At 29.6% G+C, this 19539-nt stretch overlaps 1 protein-coding gene across 1 annotated transcript; it reads right to left on the reverse strand.

Moving 5' to 3' along the window:
• Nucleotides 1-2283: 2283 nt before the first annotated feature.
• LOC107643959 (vesicle transport protein GOT1) lies at nucleotides 2284-6264 on the reverse strand. The gene is made up of 7 exons (XM_016347717.3): nucleotides 6101-6264; nucleotides 4635-4703; nucleotides 3671-3762; nucleotides 3484-3564; nucleotides 3309-3406; nucleotides 3152-3233; nucleotides 2284-2727 (listed from the first exon to the last, which is right to left on the reverse strand). Exons 2-7 carry the CDS (start codon nucleotides 4663-4665, stop codon nucleotides 2689-2691), a joined length of 423 nt encoding a protein of 140 aa, XP_016203203.1. The 5' UTR covers nucleotides 4666-4703; nucleotides 6101-6264; the 3' UTR covers nucleotides 2284-2688.
• Nucleotides 6265-19539: the final 13275 nt, after the last annotated feature.

A 19539-nucleotide genomic window follows, 5' to 3' on the forward strand; every position in this document is an offset into this window, starting at 1 on the left:
CTTGTTGCGTCCTGGAGAAAATTCAGGTTCAGCCTTAATTTCTATAACACTGGTAGGAAGCAATTATTAAAGTTGGGAGAGAGCGATGTGGAAAGCACTCAAGTCCAAAAACAAACTAGAATTTGTAGATGGATCAATTAAACGACATGAAAAGGAAGATGTGTTGTTTGGGGCAAGGGACATCGTTTCTTGGATTAACCAAACATTAAGCTCTGAGATAGCCAGGAGTGTAGTTTGGATCAACTCAACTGAAGAATTGTGGAAAGAATTAAAACATAGGTACAACCATAGAGATATGTATAGGATAGCAAAATTAGAAGAAGAATTATTTGACAATGACTGCTTATTATACTAACTTGAAGGCCATTTGGGAAGAGTTAGAGAATTTGAGTCCCATTCCAATCTGTTCGAGATGTTCTGACAACTGTGTTTGTGAACTAAGCATTCTTAGGGGATACAAGAAAGAGTCGAGTGCTGTGAGATTTCTAAGAGGATTGAATATATATACGATCTCAAATCATATTGCTAAAACCACTGTCCAAGGTAGAAGAAGTTTTCTTATCTCTCCTATAGAAGAAAGAACTTAATATGAATGAACCAATTGAAGGAAAATGCAGGAGTTGATGGAGGTAATGCAAGAGGAAGAAGCAGAGGTAGAGGTGCTAGAGGAGTATATGGAAATCATGACAAAGATGGAAGAGGCTCGAAGCAATGTACTTACTGTGGCAAGAATGACCATTTAGCATATAGTTGCTATAAAAAGCATGGTTTTCCTCATCATTTCAAGAACAACGGTGCCTCGATAAACTATACTTGGTTACTAGAGAAGATGAAGAGAACAACAATCAATCTCAACAAGTGTCTGGTAAGTCTAGACTTGGTTTTACTTTAGAGCAAAAGGAAGCATTGCTAGCTCTCTTGAACCAACAAGATGCATAACCAAAACATAGTATGAACCAAATAGTTGCCACAACTCTTCCATCAAATCAAGGTATTTCCTACATAATGTCAATGTCCACATTCAGTTCAAAATCTTGGATCACAGACTCAGGAGTTACAAACCATGTTGCTTATTCAAAAACATCCTTTAAAAACATATACCAAATTAAACCAATGCTCATCAATATGCTTGATGGCACCAACACCTAACACAATATGTAGGAACCAAATATAGGTATAGTTTAGTTAACCAAAATTAAATTTAGTTTTTTTAATTAACTTTAGCTATATGTAGTCTTATATATTAACAAATTTTAAAAATAATTAAAACTATTTCATGTTCTCTGATTTAATATAGGTATAATTTAGTTAACCTAAATTAAATTTAGTTTTTTTAATTAACTTTAACTATATGTAGTCTTATATGTTAATAACAAATTTTAAAAATAATTATATATACAAATTTTATTTTAACATAAATATTATTGTATAATTTTTTTCTAAAATTTTTGGCCCCTCCAAAAGTTTCAAGCTCCGCCACTTTCCGTAACCTTTTTGATGTTATAATATAGGTATTTTACATTTGAATGTTTTTTTTTTATAGAAATTTGAACGTTCAATTAAAGAGTACCTTGAATGTTTGAATATATAAAATTTTGGTTGTTCTGTGTTTTTTTTTTCTTTTTTATGATTTTAGAATTTTTTTTAATTTAGTTTTAAATGTTTTAATACAAATATCTTATTTTTAGATATTCTTTTATGTAGAGTTTAGGAGGTTCATTAAATGGTTTGAAAATTTTTTATTGCATGTTACGTTTAGAATTTTTTAATTCTTAACATAATCTAACAGATTTTTAATTTTAGATGTTCTAATATAAGTATCTTACTTTCGGATTTTCATTTAGATGGTCTGTAGATTTTTGTGGATGCGTTAGGTTTATAATTTTTTTATTTCGGATGTTAAACTTGACTTAAATAAATCCGATAAATTTGTAATTTTTGATGTTACAATATAGGTATTTTACATTTGAATGTTCTTGTTAACCTACAGTCTTTGCAACCAATGGTTCAATTTGGACGGCTAGCAATTTCAGATGGAGAAGTTGGAAGTTACAGAAAACCTGAAGATGCAAGCATGCGTAAGCAAGTAGTGAAAAGCAATTCATAGTTGTCTCAAAGTAATTGAAACCAAATTCATCCCTGCAGTTTGACCTTGATAGGTATTAACTAACAAAGAGTGGTGGATTACACGAGGGCAAAAAAAAAAAAATAAGATATGACAAATAATGGAATAAATAATGTCACAGTTTAAAAAGAAATTCTATGCTACGACAGATTTAAAAATAAAAAATAAAAAACCAATTTAATATTCATTAAAAAATCACTATACATTTGATGGCTGTGAAAAATGGAACCGCCCACACAAATGATGCTTCTTCCCCAATGTGTCTAGTTGGAATAGTGACATAAAATGCAGATATATAACTTATAACTTCCAAGATCATTGATTCATTGATTCCGCATCATGCATTAAAATCTTAACGGGGCCAAAACAAGTGAAAGCCAAAACCTTTTTTTTCTTAATTTTCCTTTGCACTCTATGAGTATCATGTAAAATTGAAATCATTTTCTACCATCAGAGTGCCAACACAATTCAGTCAGGTATCTCCCATATGAGAGTATTTTTCTTTACATGCACTGATAAACACGCTTGCTAGCAGCTACACAATGTTTCCATTGATTCATGGCTTAAATAGGTACTCGCCGGCCCCTATACCTGTCAAACAACTGCAATATAACAGAAAATTAGCATTCTCAATATGAATAAGTTCAGCATTTTTCTGCAAATGAATGCAAAAGGCTTCAACATCAGCAAAACAAAATCTGGAAAAAAAAACATCAAATTGTTCAACATTGTATAGATAGATGGACAAAACCAGTAGCTCAACAGAGCTTTATTGATTCAGAAGAGTTTAGTTTTGAAGCACTGTGTATATAGGTTTTGCCATTGTCTTTTACACCACTCAATGATAATCAAGGTGCCCCGAGTCTCCAACCATTCATAAATAATGTAGATCTATTGATGATTGACATGAACATGAGCTTTTAATATGGCACTATATCAGCATGGTTAAATGCATCGGATGATTACATTAAAATCAGTTAAATAGCAGCTAGTAAAAGCATTTCAATTTTCATCACAAATACCTACCGATCGAACATATGGCTGTTGAAACAACCAACCAAGAATGGGAATCTTCTGTAAGAAAACAGCCAGTGTAGGCCAGAAACCACTGCACAGTTTAATCCATGGTTAGCTTAAAAAATAGAACATAAAACACAACAATGTCTTCCAAATTCCACTAAACCTGAATAGTACGATGAATCCATAAGCCTCAATGATCATGCCCAAAATAGGCCATCCCATTATGAGAATCAAGAATCCAATACCAAATGAGATTGTTCCCTTAAAAAGAGAGAGATGATAAAAGTTAGTGCTAGAAATTTACCAGAGGGGAAAGGGAGGAAGTGCAACAAATTTACCTTGAAATTACTTCGTTTCATAAAGAATTGCATAGTGGATTTCAGGCCAATGGTTAAGGACACTCCAGAAACAAACAGGATCTGATTTGAGTGACAAGGATTAAGGCATCATCAAAAGACGTTAACAAGAGAAACAATGACAAGAAATTGTACCTAAGCGAGAAGCCTGAAATAGCATGAAACTTACGTTTCCCATGGCTAGTAATCCCTTGTCGAAGAAGAAGACTACCCCAAGGAATGAGAAAAATATACCAAATCCAGTTAACCCTAATCCAATCTCTGTACCATATGCCAATCACATATGTTAAATTAAAAATATTAAGATAACAGAGTTGTAAAATGTGAAAAATAGGACATGAACTAGATTCCAACTACATATCAAAATGACCAATACACAGTTTGGTCAAATCAATCTTGTAGTAGCCATAATGGCAGAGCATGAGAGCAAAGTCAAAGGTATTAATATATGTCATGCAAACTAGAGCATCATATTATTCACATCCAATTAGTTCCACTAGGTGGTACAAATGATTTTAACCAATCAACTGGGGAAAATATTTGGATGAAATCACAATCATTTCTGATTAATTCTTTTGCTTACACAATAGGATAATTTTCATCGCAAATGATAAATTGTGATGCGTCTAACATGTCTAGTGTCATACTAGAACACTGGTATGAATAGGACCATGAGGTACTAATTTCACTGCAGCACTTTTAAGAAAAAATTTATACGACGAAAACTCTGAAATAAGTCTTTCACATGATTCCTAGTTTAATTCTGGGTAATACCCCAAATGGTCCCTAACAATTTTTAGTTCAGACAACTTAGTCCCTTAAAAAACAGACTGGCAAATTGGTCCTGATATCTTAGAATGTATGACGAATCAATCCTTAATAAAATATTTCAAAATTTCAAAAAAGTTAATCCATCAACCACACTACTTTTTTTTAAAAAAAAGTCCTTTCATTTTATTAGTGATTAATTTTTCTAATAATCTAAAAGATTTGAAACAAACTCAGAAATTACCCTTAAATTTCTCTTGTTGACTATTAAGGGAACCCAAGATAAGGAATTATATATAAATCCACAATAATCTACAACAAAAAATATTATGATTGCTACAACAAAATATATCTGTTTCACTTACTCTTGCGATCATTCATCTCAAAGGAAACCATTTTACCAACAATTCAGATGTTCAAGCCCCTTTCCTTATCTGAAACATATAATAACTAAACTTGGTCAATAATTGAATGTGAATCATAATCTCTATGTAGAACAGTCAATCCAAAGATAATACAGAACAACAGCTGAAAAATCATAACCTAGGAAAAAGATCCAGAGAGGGTTATCTATTAAACATTTCGTATGGAAAACATTTCTAGTTCCACTGAACAAGCAAGATGTAACTACTAATTTTTCCCCTTGACTTTGCTTGAAAAACTTTCCCATCCCTCCCATCTCATAAAAAAATTCAAGGAATTTCATAGGCTTGATTTCCATACTTTGTTTTATTCAACTAGACGTGTTGTTTGAAGAGTTAGGCTGTTGGAAACCTCATTCTTTTGGAAATTGAGGCTGAGTATTTATTTTGTCATTTCATGTTATGACGATAGATAAGGTTTTGTTGATTAAGTATAGATAAGTTGGAATGGACTTATGAAGACATGAAACACTTATACACAAAAAATAGAATGTGAAGATCTGTATTAAATTCCTATTACCTAAAGACTAAAGAGTCATGCAGTTGGCACTGCTTAATCGTTTTTGTGTCACACCCTTGCTAACAAGGAATAAATGCAGTCAATAAGAAAAGTAGTTACTGTCAATTGCCATGGTTCATAATTACTACTATAAATCTATATCATTGCAGACATGTTTTTTTTCCATTACGGCTTGTTCATGCTTGCTTGAGCAAATTATCTCGGGATGTAAACACCCCCCCCCCCCCCGCCAAAAAAAAACAAAAATCAAGGGCGTAGGTGCTTTTCCAATTTTCAGAAACTATAACAAAGGCATGGTAGTCGGATGGTTGAACATAACTCTGACCCTGGAGGGAAACATGTTTCTGTGCATTTTCAATGTGAGGAGATGATATTCTAAAATCTTTGGATTAGCATTAGCTGGAAAAAGTTTCATATGCATAATTTTTCTTTTTATGTATTTGGAGGAAGTTGATTACAATCACATTTATAAGTATCCATAAGTTACTTGTTTCTTTAGTCCCTTCACTCCACATCAATTATGTATCATAATTAAATAGTTTCGTTATAAAGGAGGAGAAGCATGAAATGGATATTGCTCGAAAAGCAGTTGGCGACTTGCCAATACAAACAGCTCAGTCATCAAAATTGCAAAACAAGGATTGCTCCTATTTTTCATAAGAAGCTATGGAAACCAAAAATTGAATGTACCAAATGTAAATCTAAATATCAAATTCCCCCTACCACTCACATATAAAACTTAGAAGAATGCATCAACAACGATACAGTTACACAGAAGCAACACCAGATCCGTCAAATTCAGTGCAATAAACATGAAAAAGAAAAAAAAAAGCCCAAATTATCCGTAGAAACGACGAGTGCATTCAAATAAAAAGTAAATATGTCTCACCTGCGTTATCGAATCGAGATGGAAATCGGCAATCGGCAATCGAAGATGTAAAAGATGAACTTTTCCTCTGCTTCCAGTTCCAAGCGGTGCTTTCACGACGCCGTTTCGTTTCGTTTTGTTTTGGTCTACTATTTCCAATTTCACCCCACCAGGCACCAGCATCCTTTTCAATTTCCCTTACTTTATTGCGCTTTTTTTTTTAACCAAAATGTCCCATATTTTTAACACGCTTACAAAAATAATCTTTTATGTTTCATAGATATTAAAAAAAATGTCATAAGAAAGTTGATAATTGAGAATTATTAGATAAAAATTCAGTTAAATTAGTTAAATTAAATGACTCTCAACTATTAATTTCAGATAAAATTGATTGTATTATATTTATGAATTTAATCTAAAATTTTATTACAATATTTAAATAACTATTTAAAAATACATAAAAAATAATAAAATATTGATCTCTAGAATTTTATTTTAATTTTTAAAAAATTTAATTATTCTATTAATTTTTATAATTTTACTAAATTTATAATTAAATATCTATATTTTTTTTCAACTAAATTTTTACACGACTTTTAATTTTATAATTAGATCTTTCTTAATATAAAAAGTCTTAATTTAACAGGATATTTTTCTATAAATTAAAAGTGTCTATAATTAATACATATATACATAAATATATTTTAATATATAATATTTTAAAATAGCAAGTGCAATTTTTTTAAATAAATAAATATAAAATATATAAATGCGGGCAAAAATAGTTTTGATATGCAATAAAATTTTTCTAATATTAAGAAATTCATATTAAAATATTATTTTTAATTACAAAATTATAAAATAATTAAATTATTTTATATTACTTAATAAATAGTTAAAAAATATTAAATAATTACTGTTGCTAAAAATATATTATTATATATTACAATTTTTTATCTCAATATTTAGGACAAATCACTATATTAAGTCAAGGGGAGTAAAAAATTACACAAATTCGCCAAACCAAAAATTATTTCATGAATCAACCAATGCATGTTTATATGTAGTTCGAATCGACTAAATTCGATCAATGCATGTTCGAATCGACTAAATTCGAACTTGATCTACACATAATTCGAATCATGTTGCTTCGAATTATACACAAAACTCACACACACTAATTTGAATCAACCTGATTCGAATTACACATATACAATAATTCGAATCAGGATGATTCGAATTACACCCTGATTTATTAAAAAAATTAATAATTTATTAAAAAATAATTTAAAATTAAAAAATATATATTTTATTTCATGCATTAAAAAAAGCTAACAAAATATTTAATTACGAGACTTCTTTAAAATATTAATGAGCTATCAATTCGAATTCCATACAATACTTTTTGTCCATTTTTAATAGCTCATGAATATTTTTTAATAAATTTTTTTAAATTATATGGTGAGATATTACATATGATTCGAATTACACATGGAAGTTCAATCACTCTGATTCGAATTATATGGTGAGCAATTCGAATTCTATACAATACTCTCCTGTCCATTCTTGATAGCTTATGAATATTTTTTAATAAATTTATTTTAATCATACCACAAAAAATATTTTATTCTATGCAAAATAATTTAAAAAATGGCTTAAAAGATGTTAGGAGTACTATAAAAATTTGTAATGACTTAGGACATTAAAAAAATACTCTACATAGTCGATAATAATTTAGAAATTAAAGAAAATATATTTTTATCATGTATTTACCTAAATCACTAGAATATTACAAACTTTTATAGTACTCATAACATTTTTTAAGCCATTTTTTAAAATTATTTTGTATAGAATAAAATATATTTTTTAATTGTTTTGGATGGAATAAAATATTTTCTTTAATTTCTAAATTATTATTGACTATATAGAGTATTTTATTTAAAATTTGTGTACATGCATGTATTTACCTAAGTCATTAGAATATTACAAATTTTTATAGTACTCCTAACATTTTTTAATCAATTTTTTAAATTATTTTGCATAGAATAAAATATTTTTTTGTGGTATAGTTAAAAATAAATTTATTAAAAAATATTCGTGAGCTATCAAGAATGGGCAGAAAGAGTATTGTATAGAATTTGAATTGCTCACCATATAATTCGAATCAGAGTGATTGAACCATAGTTAGCAGAATCGAACCGGACCGACCGGTTCGACCGAAAAACTGGTCAAACTCGGTAAGACCGGTCTGACCGAACCGTTTGAAAGGCAAATTATCCAAAATGTATAATATGGGGTTCGAACCCTTATCTGTTGGAAGATCAAAACCTCTCCTTGTCGCTGAGCTGTGTTGATTTTCATTAATATATATGCAAATTATAATATATATAGATATCTTTCATCAAATAGTTTACTTTTATTTATTTTATTTTAATTTTAGTTATAAACTCACTCATTCTTAAATTAATTATATTTTTATTTAACAATAATTATAAAATCACTTATTTTTTCTTTTCATAATTATATAATATATTAATATTATTTTTAATGAATACATATAGCAATTTTTTATTTTACTTATATTCAATTAATTTTAATTTTAAAGTCACTCATTTTTAAATCAATTATATTTTATTTAACTATAAATTTTATTAATATATATATATATTAAAAAGATAAAAAAATTATTAACCATAATTTATTTTTTCTTTTTATGATTATATGATATCTAGTTAATATTATTTTTTCAATAAATAATTGTAGCATATAATAATAGGTAAAGACTCACATGCAGTTATCTTCATATGAAGTTAATAATTGAAAATCGTTAGATGATATTTAGTTAAACTTGTCAAATCATCTAACTGTTTTTAAATATCAACTTCACATGAAAATTAACTGTATGTAAGTTTTTATTTATAATAATATAATAATACAATAAATGTAAATTAATTAATAAAGTATTAAAATTTAAAAATAATTATTATTTTTATAAAAAAAATAAAAGTACTTATAATAAAGAAAAAATAATTAAATTTTACATAATTACTTAATTATACCGGGTTAACCGGTTCGACCAGTGACCCACCGATTGAACCAGTAACCCAGTGACCCAGTGACCTCACCAGTTCGATCACCGGTTCGGTTCTGACAACTATGGATTGAACTTCCCCATGCGTAATTCAAATCATGTAATATCTCACCATATAATTTAAAAAAATATATTAAAAAATATTCATGAGCTATTAAAAATGGACAAAAGAGTATTGTATGGAATTCGAATTGATAACTCATTAATATTTTAAAGAAGTCTCGTAATTAAATATTTTGTTAGCTTTTTTTAATATATGAAATAAAATATATTTTTTAATTTAAATTATTAATTTTTTAATAAATTTTTTAATAAATTATTAATTTTTTTAATAAATGAGGGTGTAATTCGAATCAACCTTATTCGAATTATTGTATATGTGTAATGCGAATAAGGTTGATTCGAATTAGTGTGTGTGTGTGAGTTTTGTGTATAATTCGAAGCAACATGATTCGAATTATGTGTAGCTCAAGTTCGAATCTAGTTGATTCGAACTACATATAAACATGCATTGGTTGATTCATGAACCAGATTTTGGTTTGGCGAATTTGCTTAAAAATTTCTTCCCCTTGGCTTATTTTAGTGTTTTGCCCGAATATTTATAAACATGCATTTTATTTAAAATACTTTGTATAATACATAAAAATATTATTTTTTATTTTTTCAAACTTTTTAAGCAAATATTTTTGAATTTTTTTATTTATACTCTAAAAAAATAAAAATAGAAAATAAACAACATTATTTTCACTTTTTTAAATATAGTTAAACATTCATTTCTACAAAAAGCAAAAATTATGGAATGAAAAAAATTAATTACAAAATATAGTATGTCCTATCTTAATTATGATGGTTTAAGAATAAAATTTATAAGATTTATATCATAACTGATCTTTAGTTGTTAATTAGGGGTGGCGAAACGGGTTGAATCTATCGAGCCAATATGCTAAATCCGCTAAAAAAGCGGGTCGCGCTAGGATTTAGAACCTGCCAAATTAAAAATATCTGCCAAATTGGCGGATTTTGGCGGGTGGGGCATGCCAATCCATCGGGCCTACAATTAATAATTATAGAATTTTCAAAGGCTTTTTTTTTGTTTTTATTGTTCTTTTAGTTATTAACTTTATTTATTTTATTTTACAATTTCATTTGTTTGAATTATGTGACTTGTCTTTTAAAATAAAGATAGTTCTATTGACAAATATTATTTTGAACAATTTTATTGAAGTTAAAAATTAAAAAAATAGTAAAAAAATTATATTATAATTTGACTATTTTTTATTTGTATTTGATTTTTTAATTATTATTTTTTAGTTAATTTTAATAAATTTTATTTTAAAAAAAAAAGAATCAAGCGAGCTAGCCGCCGACCCGCCAATCCGTCATAAAGTGTGACGGACTAGCATTTTGAATCCATTTTAATTGGCGGGACAGGCATAGGCGGGGCGGAGCGGGCTGGGGCGGGGCAACCCACTTTGCCACCCCTATTGTTAATCTAACTTAATTAAATTGAGACAAGTATACATAAAAAATAACAAAGTTAAAAATTAAATATTAAATTTCATTCTTAAGATAAACTTTTCTATGTAATTAATATGTATTTTTTAAATAAATATATTTTTTAATAATATTTGTATAATTCTATATTGCATAATAATATTTTAAAAAAATAAATAATTGAGATGTTTTTAATGCTAATATAAAATAACCAATCATCAGTCAAGTAATATAAATAAATTAATTATTTTGTATATTGGAATAAAAAGAAACATTTTAATATAAATTTGTTTTAGTTTAATAAAAAATGTTAGTTCATACTTATTGATTTTTATTTAATAAAAAAGATGTTACTTGATACTTATTTAATTTTATTTAATAAAAAAATTTTATACTTTTTTTATATATTAATATGTTATGTATTCATTTATTTAAATATTTTTTATAAAAATAAAAATATATTTATTATTATATTCAAATATATTCTATGTATATAAAATCTGTTAATACTTTCTTTTTATAACTATTTTTAATTTTTATATAATAAAATCTAATAATTTAAAAAAAAAATTTATCCAATGCACACAAAATTATTAAGCTCGTTTAAGACGCACCCATATTTTTGGGTTGCTTAGCCACAATTTGATTAAAAAAGAATTTGTGCAAATATGTACATCTTATTTTTTTTATATTTAAAGTGACATATTATATATAATTTTATCTATTGTAACTCTTTTCCACATCAAAACATTGGATGACATAGTGTGTGTTTGGATTACAGTTTATAAATAGAAGTTTGTTTAAAATTGATTTTGCAAACTTGATTTTGATAAAAAGTAAGTTTGTATCAAAATGATTTATGTTTGGCAATCTTTATATCAAAATGAATTATAATAAAATAAATGTTGTTTGGATTACACTACTCAAAATCATTTTTAGATAAAAAATTACTAAAATAGACATCAACTTAAATAATTTTTATATATTATCTTATCATTTTAATTTAAATATTTGAATAGATCTTATTAATTAATTTTATAATAAAATTAATATTTATATACTAAAATAAAAATAACATATAAAAATTGATAAAATATATTTTTAATTAAAACTAACAAAATATAAATTTAAAGAATACTAAGAATAATAAAAAAATTAAATATTTACTTTGGTAGTGGTTGAAATAAATCAAAAAAATTTTTATGATATTTTTTATATAGTATATTTTTAGCACTCTTAGTACTCTTTTTTAGTATGTTATAATTTTTATTATTATTATTATTATTTATGATTAATTTTTTGTTTAATTTACTTTATCTAATAGGATCAATAAATTATATTATAAAAATATAATAAAAAAATAATACAAAAAAATCACAATTATAAAAATGTATAATGTCAAACAAATAATTAACAAAAAATAAAAATAATAAATAATAGAAAAAGAGAGTTCATATAAATAGAAATAATAAGAATTTCATAAATAATACAATAACATACATAAAGGATAAAGTTAGTAAAATGTAAATAAAGATTGAATGTTGATGGCTAAAAGCCCGTTGGTGAAATGCAAAAGCTCAAAATTGTTGCTTTTTATAAACGTGATTTTGAATGCAAAATCACTTCTGCGTTTATGAATAAAAAATTTGCCAAACCAAAAATTGAAGCTTTCAAAAAAATTAAACTTGCTTCTTTTTTTCCAACGTGTTTTCTAAATACACCCATAGACTACTCGATACAAAATAATAATAACGAACATAACTGTAATTATGCTCGTTATTCTTATTTTGTAACAATAATGACCAACTTTTGTTAAAAAAAAAAAGTGTACTAATATGTAACAACTTTATTTAGATTTTAATAAAAACAATTATTACAAAATGCTATGTTTTGTTGTATGCCTATATAAATAGTTTGTAAATCTTTATTTCTTTTCAAAGGTAATTAAGATGGCAAAAGGAATAGTTCTTGTGTTCATTATGTTGACAATAATACTGTCAGGCATGCTATACATTTATGTAATCATGTAACTAAGTTGGTCCAAACTAAGGTTTTGAAAATCGAACAGATCATCAAACTGTTCTAGCTATTGGTTCACTAGTTTATAGGTTCAACCGGTTCGACCGTAGTTGAATCGAAAAAACTGTTTTATAATAAAATAATAAATAAAATATAAGTAAGCACATGAAAATATAATTATAGTCTAATCTAAACTTTAAAATATCATTCAAATTAAAAGTACTGCATAAACCAGAATGTTATAATCTCATTTAAATACAAATTCAAAAGTCAAAAAACAAAACAACCAATCAAACATAACATAGTAGCATCAAAATGATCCAAGTTTGTCATCAATCATCAAAATCCTCCATAACTTGCTGCATTATTATTCCTAGGTAGTTCTTGGTTGATACTTTCATCCATTCCTAAACATTACCAACAATCCAACCCAATAATCTCAACTCTCAAGTGCACAACAAACAACATCCAAAATTATTCAAAATTATTCACAATTATCCAACAAACAACAAAATCCAGTTTAGTAAACAAACCAAAATCAGTTTAGCTTCAGTAATCAGTTAATCACTAATCAGTAAACAACAATTATTAACCAAAGTTCACAGTTTCGGTGTTCATCATGTTGAATCACAGTTCATTTTAGTAGGATCAGAATCAGTTCACAGTTTCACACTACACCGTTCAAAGAAAAATAAAACAGGGAGACAAATTTCAAAGTTCACAGTTTCGGTGTTCATCATGTTGAATCATAGTTCAGTTTCAGTAATCACTAATCAATAATCACAGTACAGTTTAGCTCCCTCCAATCAGTTGAGTCTTAAATCAGTTCACAGTTTCACAATACACAGTTCAAAGAAAAATAAAACAGGGAGAGTGGGAGACAGCGAAGGCACCTTCAAGGCTTCAACAGAACATGCAACAGGGAGAGTGAGAGTAAGGCGGTGGGAGACAGCAAAGGCACCTTCTCAGTTCGCGATGGCTGCTGCGGTGGCTCGACCCGTGTGAGAGTGAGGTGTTCTCACTTCTCATTTCTCGACGACTCTACGGTGGCTCGACGGCGGTGGCTCGACCCGTGTGACGGTGTGACAGTGACTGAGTGAGGCGTTGGAAGCAGCTCAGTGAAGCCTGCTCGATGAATGAGAACTGAGAACCACAAGCACTGAAGCAGAGAAGGGAAGGCAATTAGGGATCTCAGGATTTTGGACATTTAGGGATTCAGAGGGAAAAAACGGCAGCGTTTTGTTGCCATCCAAAAAACCGGCCGGGTCACGGTTCGGTTCGACCGACCGGTTACCGGCCAGTTTGCCGATTCAATTCCGGTTTTTGGATTTTGCGGTTTTGATGATTGACCAATTCGTCTTTTTGTTCGGTTCACGGTTCGACCAGTTTGATCGGCCGGTTCAAACCGATTTTCAGAACATTGGTCCAAACTCAAATAGAGTCACGCGCATTCATGATGAGTGAAAACACGTGCCCGAAAATTCTTCGTTACTTTGCGCTCATCATAAAAAAAACGTTACTTCTTCCTCAATACGAAACTGCTACACGAAACCGCTCCTTCTCTTCGAATCTCACTCAAACTTCAGTCACGTTCTCTGCGAAAATCACTACTGGAGAAGAATTGTGAGAAGATTTAGCAAGGAACAACTAGAAACGAATGAAAACAGCAACAGAGACTACCAAAGGTATGAGAAAAATTACTATTCATTTGAAATCTTGCAATGTTGCATTTTTCCTAGTTGCCGTTTAGGTTTACTGGATTGATTTGCTTTGTTTAGTAGATCGAACTATTGTGATTGCATTTTTACAGTATAACTAGGGTTTGGAATGAAATTTGTTGTTATTTTCATTCAGTTCAGTGGATAGTGTAACTATGGCTTTGAAATTGGTTGTTAATCTATTCAGTACTTCTTTTGCATGAAGAAATACTATTCTTGTTGACTGAAAGTTGATCACCATTTATTCACCACATAAACAATGTTCGGTTCGGTGGCCTTCTTTTACTTTGTTCAGGGTTTAGGGTTATTGTGATTGCATTTTTACAATAGAACTAGGGTTTTGAATGAAATTTGTTGTTATTTTCATTCAATTCAGTGGATAGTTTAACTAAGGCTTTGAAATTGGTTGTTACTCGTTCAGTACTTCTTTTGCATGGAAAAATACTATTCTTGTTGATTGAAAGTTGATCACCATTTGTTCACCACATGAACATTGTTCGGTTCGGTGGCCTTTGTGATTTTGATTTACTTGATATTTAATGTGTTCAGGGTTTAGGGTTATTGTGATTGCATTTTTACAGTATAACTAGGGTTTTGAATCATATTTATTCTTATTTTCATTCAGTTCAGTGGATAGTATAACTAGGATTTTGTACTTGGTTGTTACTCTGTTCAGTACTTCTTTTGCATGGAGAAATACTATTCTTGATGATTGAAAATTGATAACGATTTATTCACCAAATGAATATTGTTCGGTTCGGTGACCTTCTTTTACTTTGTTCAGGGTTTAAGATTATTGTGATAGCATGCAGCAATCATTTCCTAGCTATTTCATTATTTATCATGTTTGATTCTGTGCATGAATAAGTTTCAGTTTAGTGGCCTGTGACATTTTGATTAACCTGATTAAGATATACATGCTTGTGCTTATCAGTGTATTGAGTGAAGTATTGACCAAATTTTTTTATTACAGCAAAACAGAACAAGACAATGGTGACAAAGAAGGAGAAGCCGCACTATAACGTAAGCACATTAAATATATTTATCCGCTCTCATTCGAATAATATTTATTTTGTATTATGAATATATCCTCACATTCTATTTCAAAACTTGCATAAAACTCATGATTGCAAATGCCAAACAAAAGCAATAGCAACAGTGTTCAGGGATATGAGTCAGGAAAAGAAAGATATAGTGGAAGAAATGAGATTTGGTGCCTTGGCACATGTCCCGAAAAGGAATGTCTCTCACACCCTCTTGAGAGAATTAATTGATTGCTATGATGACACTAAGGGATACTTGAAAACTCTCCAGGGAAAAATATACATGACTCCTCAGAAAGTAGCAGCTGCGCTGGGCATAAACAACGGCGGTAATACACTTTCCACTTCCTGCTTATTTTTAGTTCATTGGTGTACAGAAAATTAAACTGAGCCTTTTTAGCTTATTTTTGCTATTAAAATATTGTAGGAAATTGTTTTGATGAAAAGGTTGATTACACCAAACTGAATTCGGAAGACAAGGAATGTGCTGGATATGAGCGTTGAAGGGGAGGAGAACCGGAAAAAATTCAAGAGGACTTTTGTTGTCTTCATACAAAAGTGCTTCTTGCTGCCGACGACGGTAAGTGTGGCCTCCCCGATCCATAAGCCGCCGATCTTTCATGTGGACACTATTCGGGAGTGGGATTGGGCAAAACATGTGCTCAACTTCTTGATGAAAGAAATTGAAAACAAGAGAAATGGGAGGAAACAATCTGTTGATGGCTGTGTTTTTGTGTTGATGCTGATATACTTCCATGAAACCAAGTTCCCTCGCCTATTCGGACCTGATGCTCCCCCGACACCGTGGATGGCCCATTGAACAAAGCAAATGATGCTCGACTGGATTTCTAACGAAGCAACAGAACCATTGGTAAATACTCTACTAAAATTCCCCCTAAAATTTGGTTTCAAATGCTTCTAAAATACTCTACTAACTAAAAAAACTTGTGCTTTAGGTTATAATTAATTTATTTGTCCTACTTGCAATTGTTAGTGTGTTCATTTAAATCTTTGTGCATTCATAAACATTTTTCTTGATGATTAAATGTTTGTCATGTATTATTCACCATATGAATCTTGTTCAGTTCGGTGGGCTTGCTCCCTTTGGTTCACCTGATTGTTAGTGTATTCATTTGAATTCTTGTGCATTCAGAAACATTTTACTTGATGATTAAATGTTTGTCATGTTTTATTCACCATATGAATCTTGTTTGGTTCGATGGGCTTGCTCCCTTTGGTTCACCTGATTGTTAGTGTGTTCAATTGAGTCCTTGTACATGCAAAAATGTTTTTTTATCATTAAATAATTATCATGTTTTATGGCAGTTTATTCAGCACATTAGTATCATTCGGTTAAGTGGGTTGCTCATGTTGACTCAAATGATTGTTACTGTATTTCTCATTAAATAATTGAGTCCTTGTTTCTGTTTTAGGAACTTCTGTACAGAAAGGAAAAAAGAAGAAGGAAAAAACAAAAACAAGGAAATTAGATAAGAAAGAAAAAGGAAAGAAAATAAAAAAAAATTGTCGATCTGGATTCTTCTTCGGAAGAAGAAAGATTTTCCGAATCTAAATTTGAATATGAATCCGACAAAACATCACCAGCAAAGAGAACAAGACAAAAGAAGGTGGTTAAAAAACAAAAGCTTGTTGAGACAGATTCAGAAACAACAAGTGAAACTGAAAGCATTTCCACGGATTCAAAAAGCAAAAGTGAATCCAAAAACTAGTAAGTTTAATGTTCGTAGTGATTTCATTTAACTTGTATTTGCTTAAATTTGTTCTTATACGCTTGTTCTTATGTATTGCTGAAAAGAAGAAATTGAAAAAACTGGCACAAAGAAAAGAAAACAACCACAAAAGGTGGTTAAAAAACAAAACAAAAAAAGGAAGCTTATGCCGACAGATTCAGAGAGCACAAGCAAATATAAAAGCCAGTAAGTATTGCGTAATTTCTATGAGACATTTTTTTGATTGCATATGTATCACGTTTTGTTCAGCAAATGAATTGCTTTCGGTTTAGTGGTCTTCTAATTTTCGGTTCTGCCCTTTAATTGAGTTCAGTTCGGTAGTGTTTGTCAGTTTGGTTGACTTGATTGTTAGTGTCTTGTTCTTGCTTATATTTTTCTTCGGTATAAATTCGATGTATTTGTCTGTCTTGCAGAGAAAAAGAAATCGAGAAAACACCCATAATAAAAAGAAAACAACCGCAAAAGGTGGCAAAAAAACAAACCCAATCTAACAAGGAGTAAGTTTCTCGAATCATATTTTCTTTTATTGATACTTTCGTTTTAGGTTCCTTGATACTTATTTTATGAACTTTCAGAACTGAACAAGCAAAAGACAATGATGTGGAAAGAAGAAGACAAGCGTTCGAGAAGATAAGAGAAAAGAGATCAAAGAAAAGAAATGATGGAGCTCAGTCAACAAACATTGCTCTGGATCAGTTTGACGCAACAGAGGCACGAAATAAATTCTCTCAGATGTAAAATTCAGTTTCTTATACCAAGTTCTTTTTCTTTCTTTGCTTAGTTTTGCTAGAACCTTTTCTAATTTCTCTAGATTCAATTACTAATATTTATTTATCTTGCTTAGAGTGCCGACTATAAATCTGGATAGCAAACATCTCTTACAGACTCAAGCAAGCTCTACACCATCTGTAAATGCCACGGCCAATACCAGGTAAATTGGTTCATTGCATGCTTTACTTTCAGTTCAGTTGTTCCCAAAAATGAATTTAATGTGTTTCTAGACCTCTGCTTTTAATCTTAGTTTCTAATTTTAATTTGTTATCTTTTTTTTAGGAAAAATACCGCAGAAAGCCCGGTAAAATATTTTAGAAAAAAGAAAATCCATCCAAGAAAGAGTTTTAAAACTCCACCAGTGTAAGTTAAAAGTATTTATGTTACTCTTTTAGATTTAGGTAATTAATTTTTGTTTAACTAATCACACGAAAAACGTGTTTAAATGTCACTAGCACTACACCTGATTCTAAGCTACAAATCATTGACTTTCGAGAAGAAACTCGTTCCGAACCTTTGGAAATGTGAGTTTTTCAATGTGGGGATTCTCGTTTCTCAGAAAAAATTCTAATTATTAAACATTAACTTCTTTTTTGTTTACATTCCTTGGACCTCCTCTTGCGTTGTTTCTTCCAAGTTCTGTTTAAGAAGAGTTGATAAAAAATGACTTCATCTATGTCCCTCCAGAAAATCAAACACAACAAACTTCTGATAATGAGTAAGTTTATAAATGTTTATTCACCACATGAATCTTGTTCAATGCTTTTCTAGCTGTTTTATTATTTATCATGTTTTATTCAGTGCATCAATGGGATTCGGTTTGGTGGGCTCATAAAATACTTTTTATTATTTTTAATAGAATATGATAATAGTTTGGGATAATTATTGAAATGTTTACTGTTTAATGCAGCAGCCCTCTGAAATGCAACAACAGCCCTGCGAAGAAGCAACAGCGCAGCAATCGGAACAAGAAGTACCTGTTGATGTGTAAGTTTTGCTGCTTATACAAATCCCGATAATTTCGGTTCACTACATGGTTTAATTGTGGTTTAGTTGAATCCAGAAATGAATTCAATGTGTTATTGTCTTTGGACTCTCTTCTGTTTCTTACAGCTGCCCTCTGGAACCCAAAAAGCAGGCTGTCGAGGAATCTTCACCGAGGAAAATGGAGCTAGAACCTACGTTGAATGTGTAAGGTTTAATTAATATCATTTTTTCAATGTGCAGATTTCGGTTTCTCAAAACCTATTCTAATTATTCAACATTAACTTCTTTCTTGTTTACATTCCTTAGAGATCTTGTTATGGTGTCTGTTACGAGTTCTGTTATTGAAGAGTTAATCAACGATGACTATATCTATGAAGTTTCTGATAATGAGTAAGTTGCACATAAAAATTCTTTTTATTAATTTTAATGGTATAGGATAATAATTATGGGTTGTTATTGAACTGTTTTCTGTTTAAGACAACAGCCCTGCTGAAGAACAACAGCAAACCATGCGAAGAACCTCCAGTGGCATGGCAATCAGAACAAGAAGCACCTATTAATGTGTAAGCATAAAATTCTTTTTGTA

Source organism: Arachis ipaensis, chromosome B5 (assembly GCF_059453495.1).
Source record: "Arachis ipaensis isolate K30076 ecotype BB chromosome B5, ASM5945349v1, whole genome shotgun sequence".
Taxonomy (NCBI): domain Eukaryota; kingdom Viridiplantae; phylum Streptophyta; class Magnoliopsida; order Fabales; family Fabaceae; genus Arachis; species Arachis ipaensis.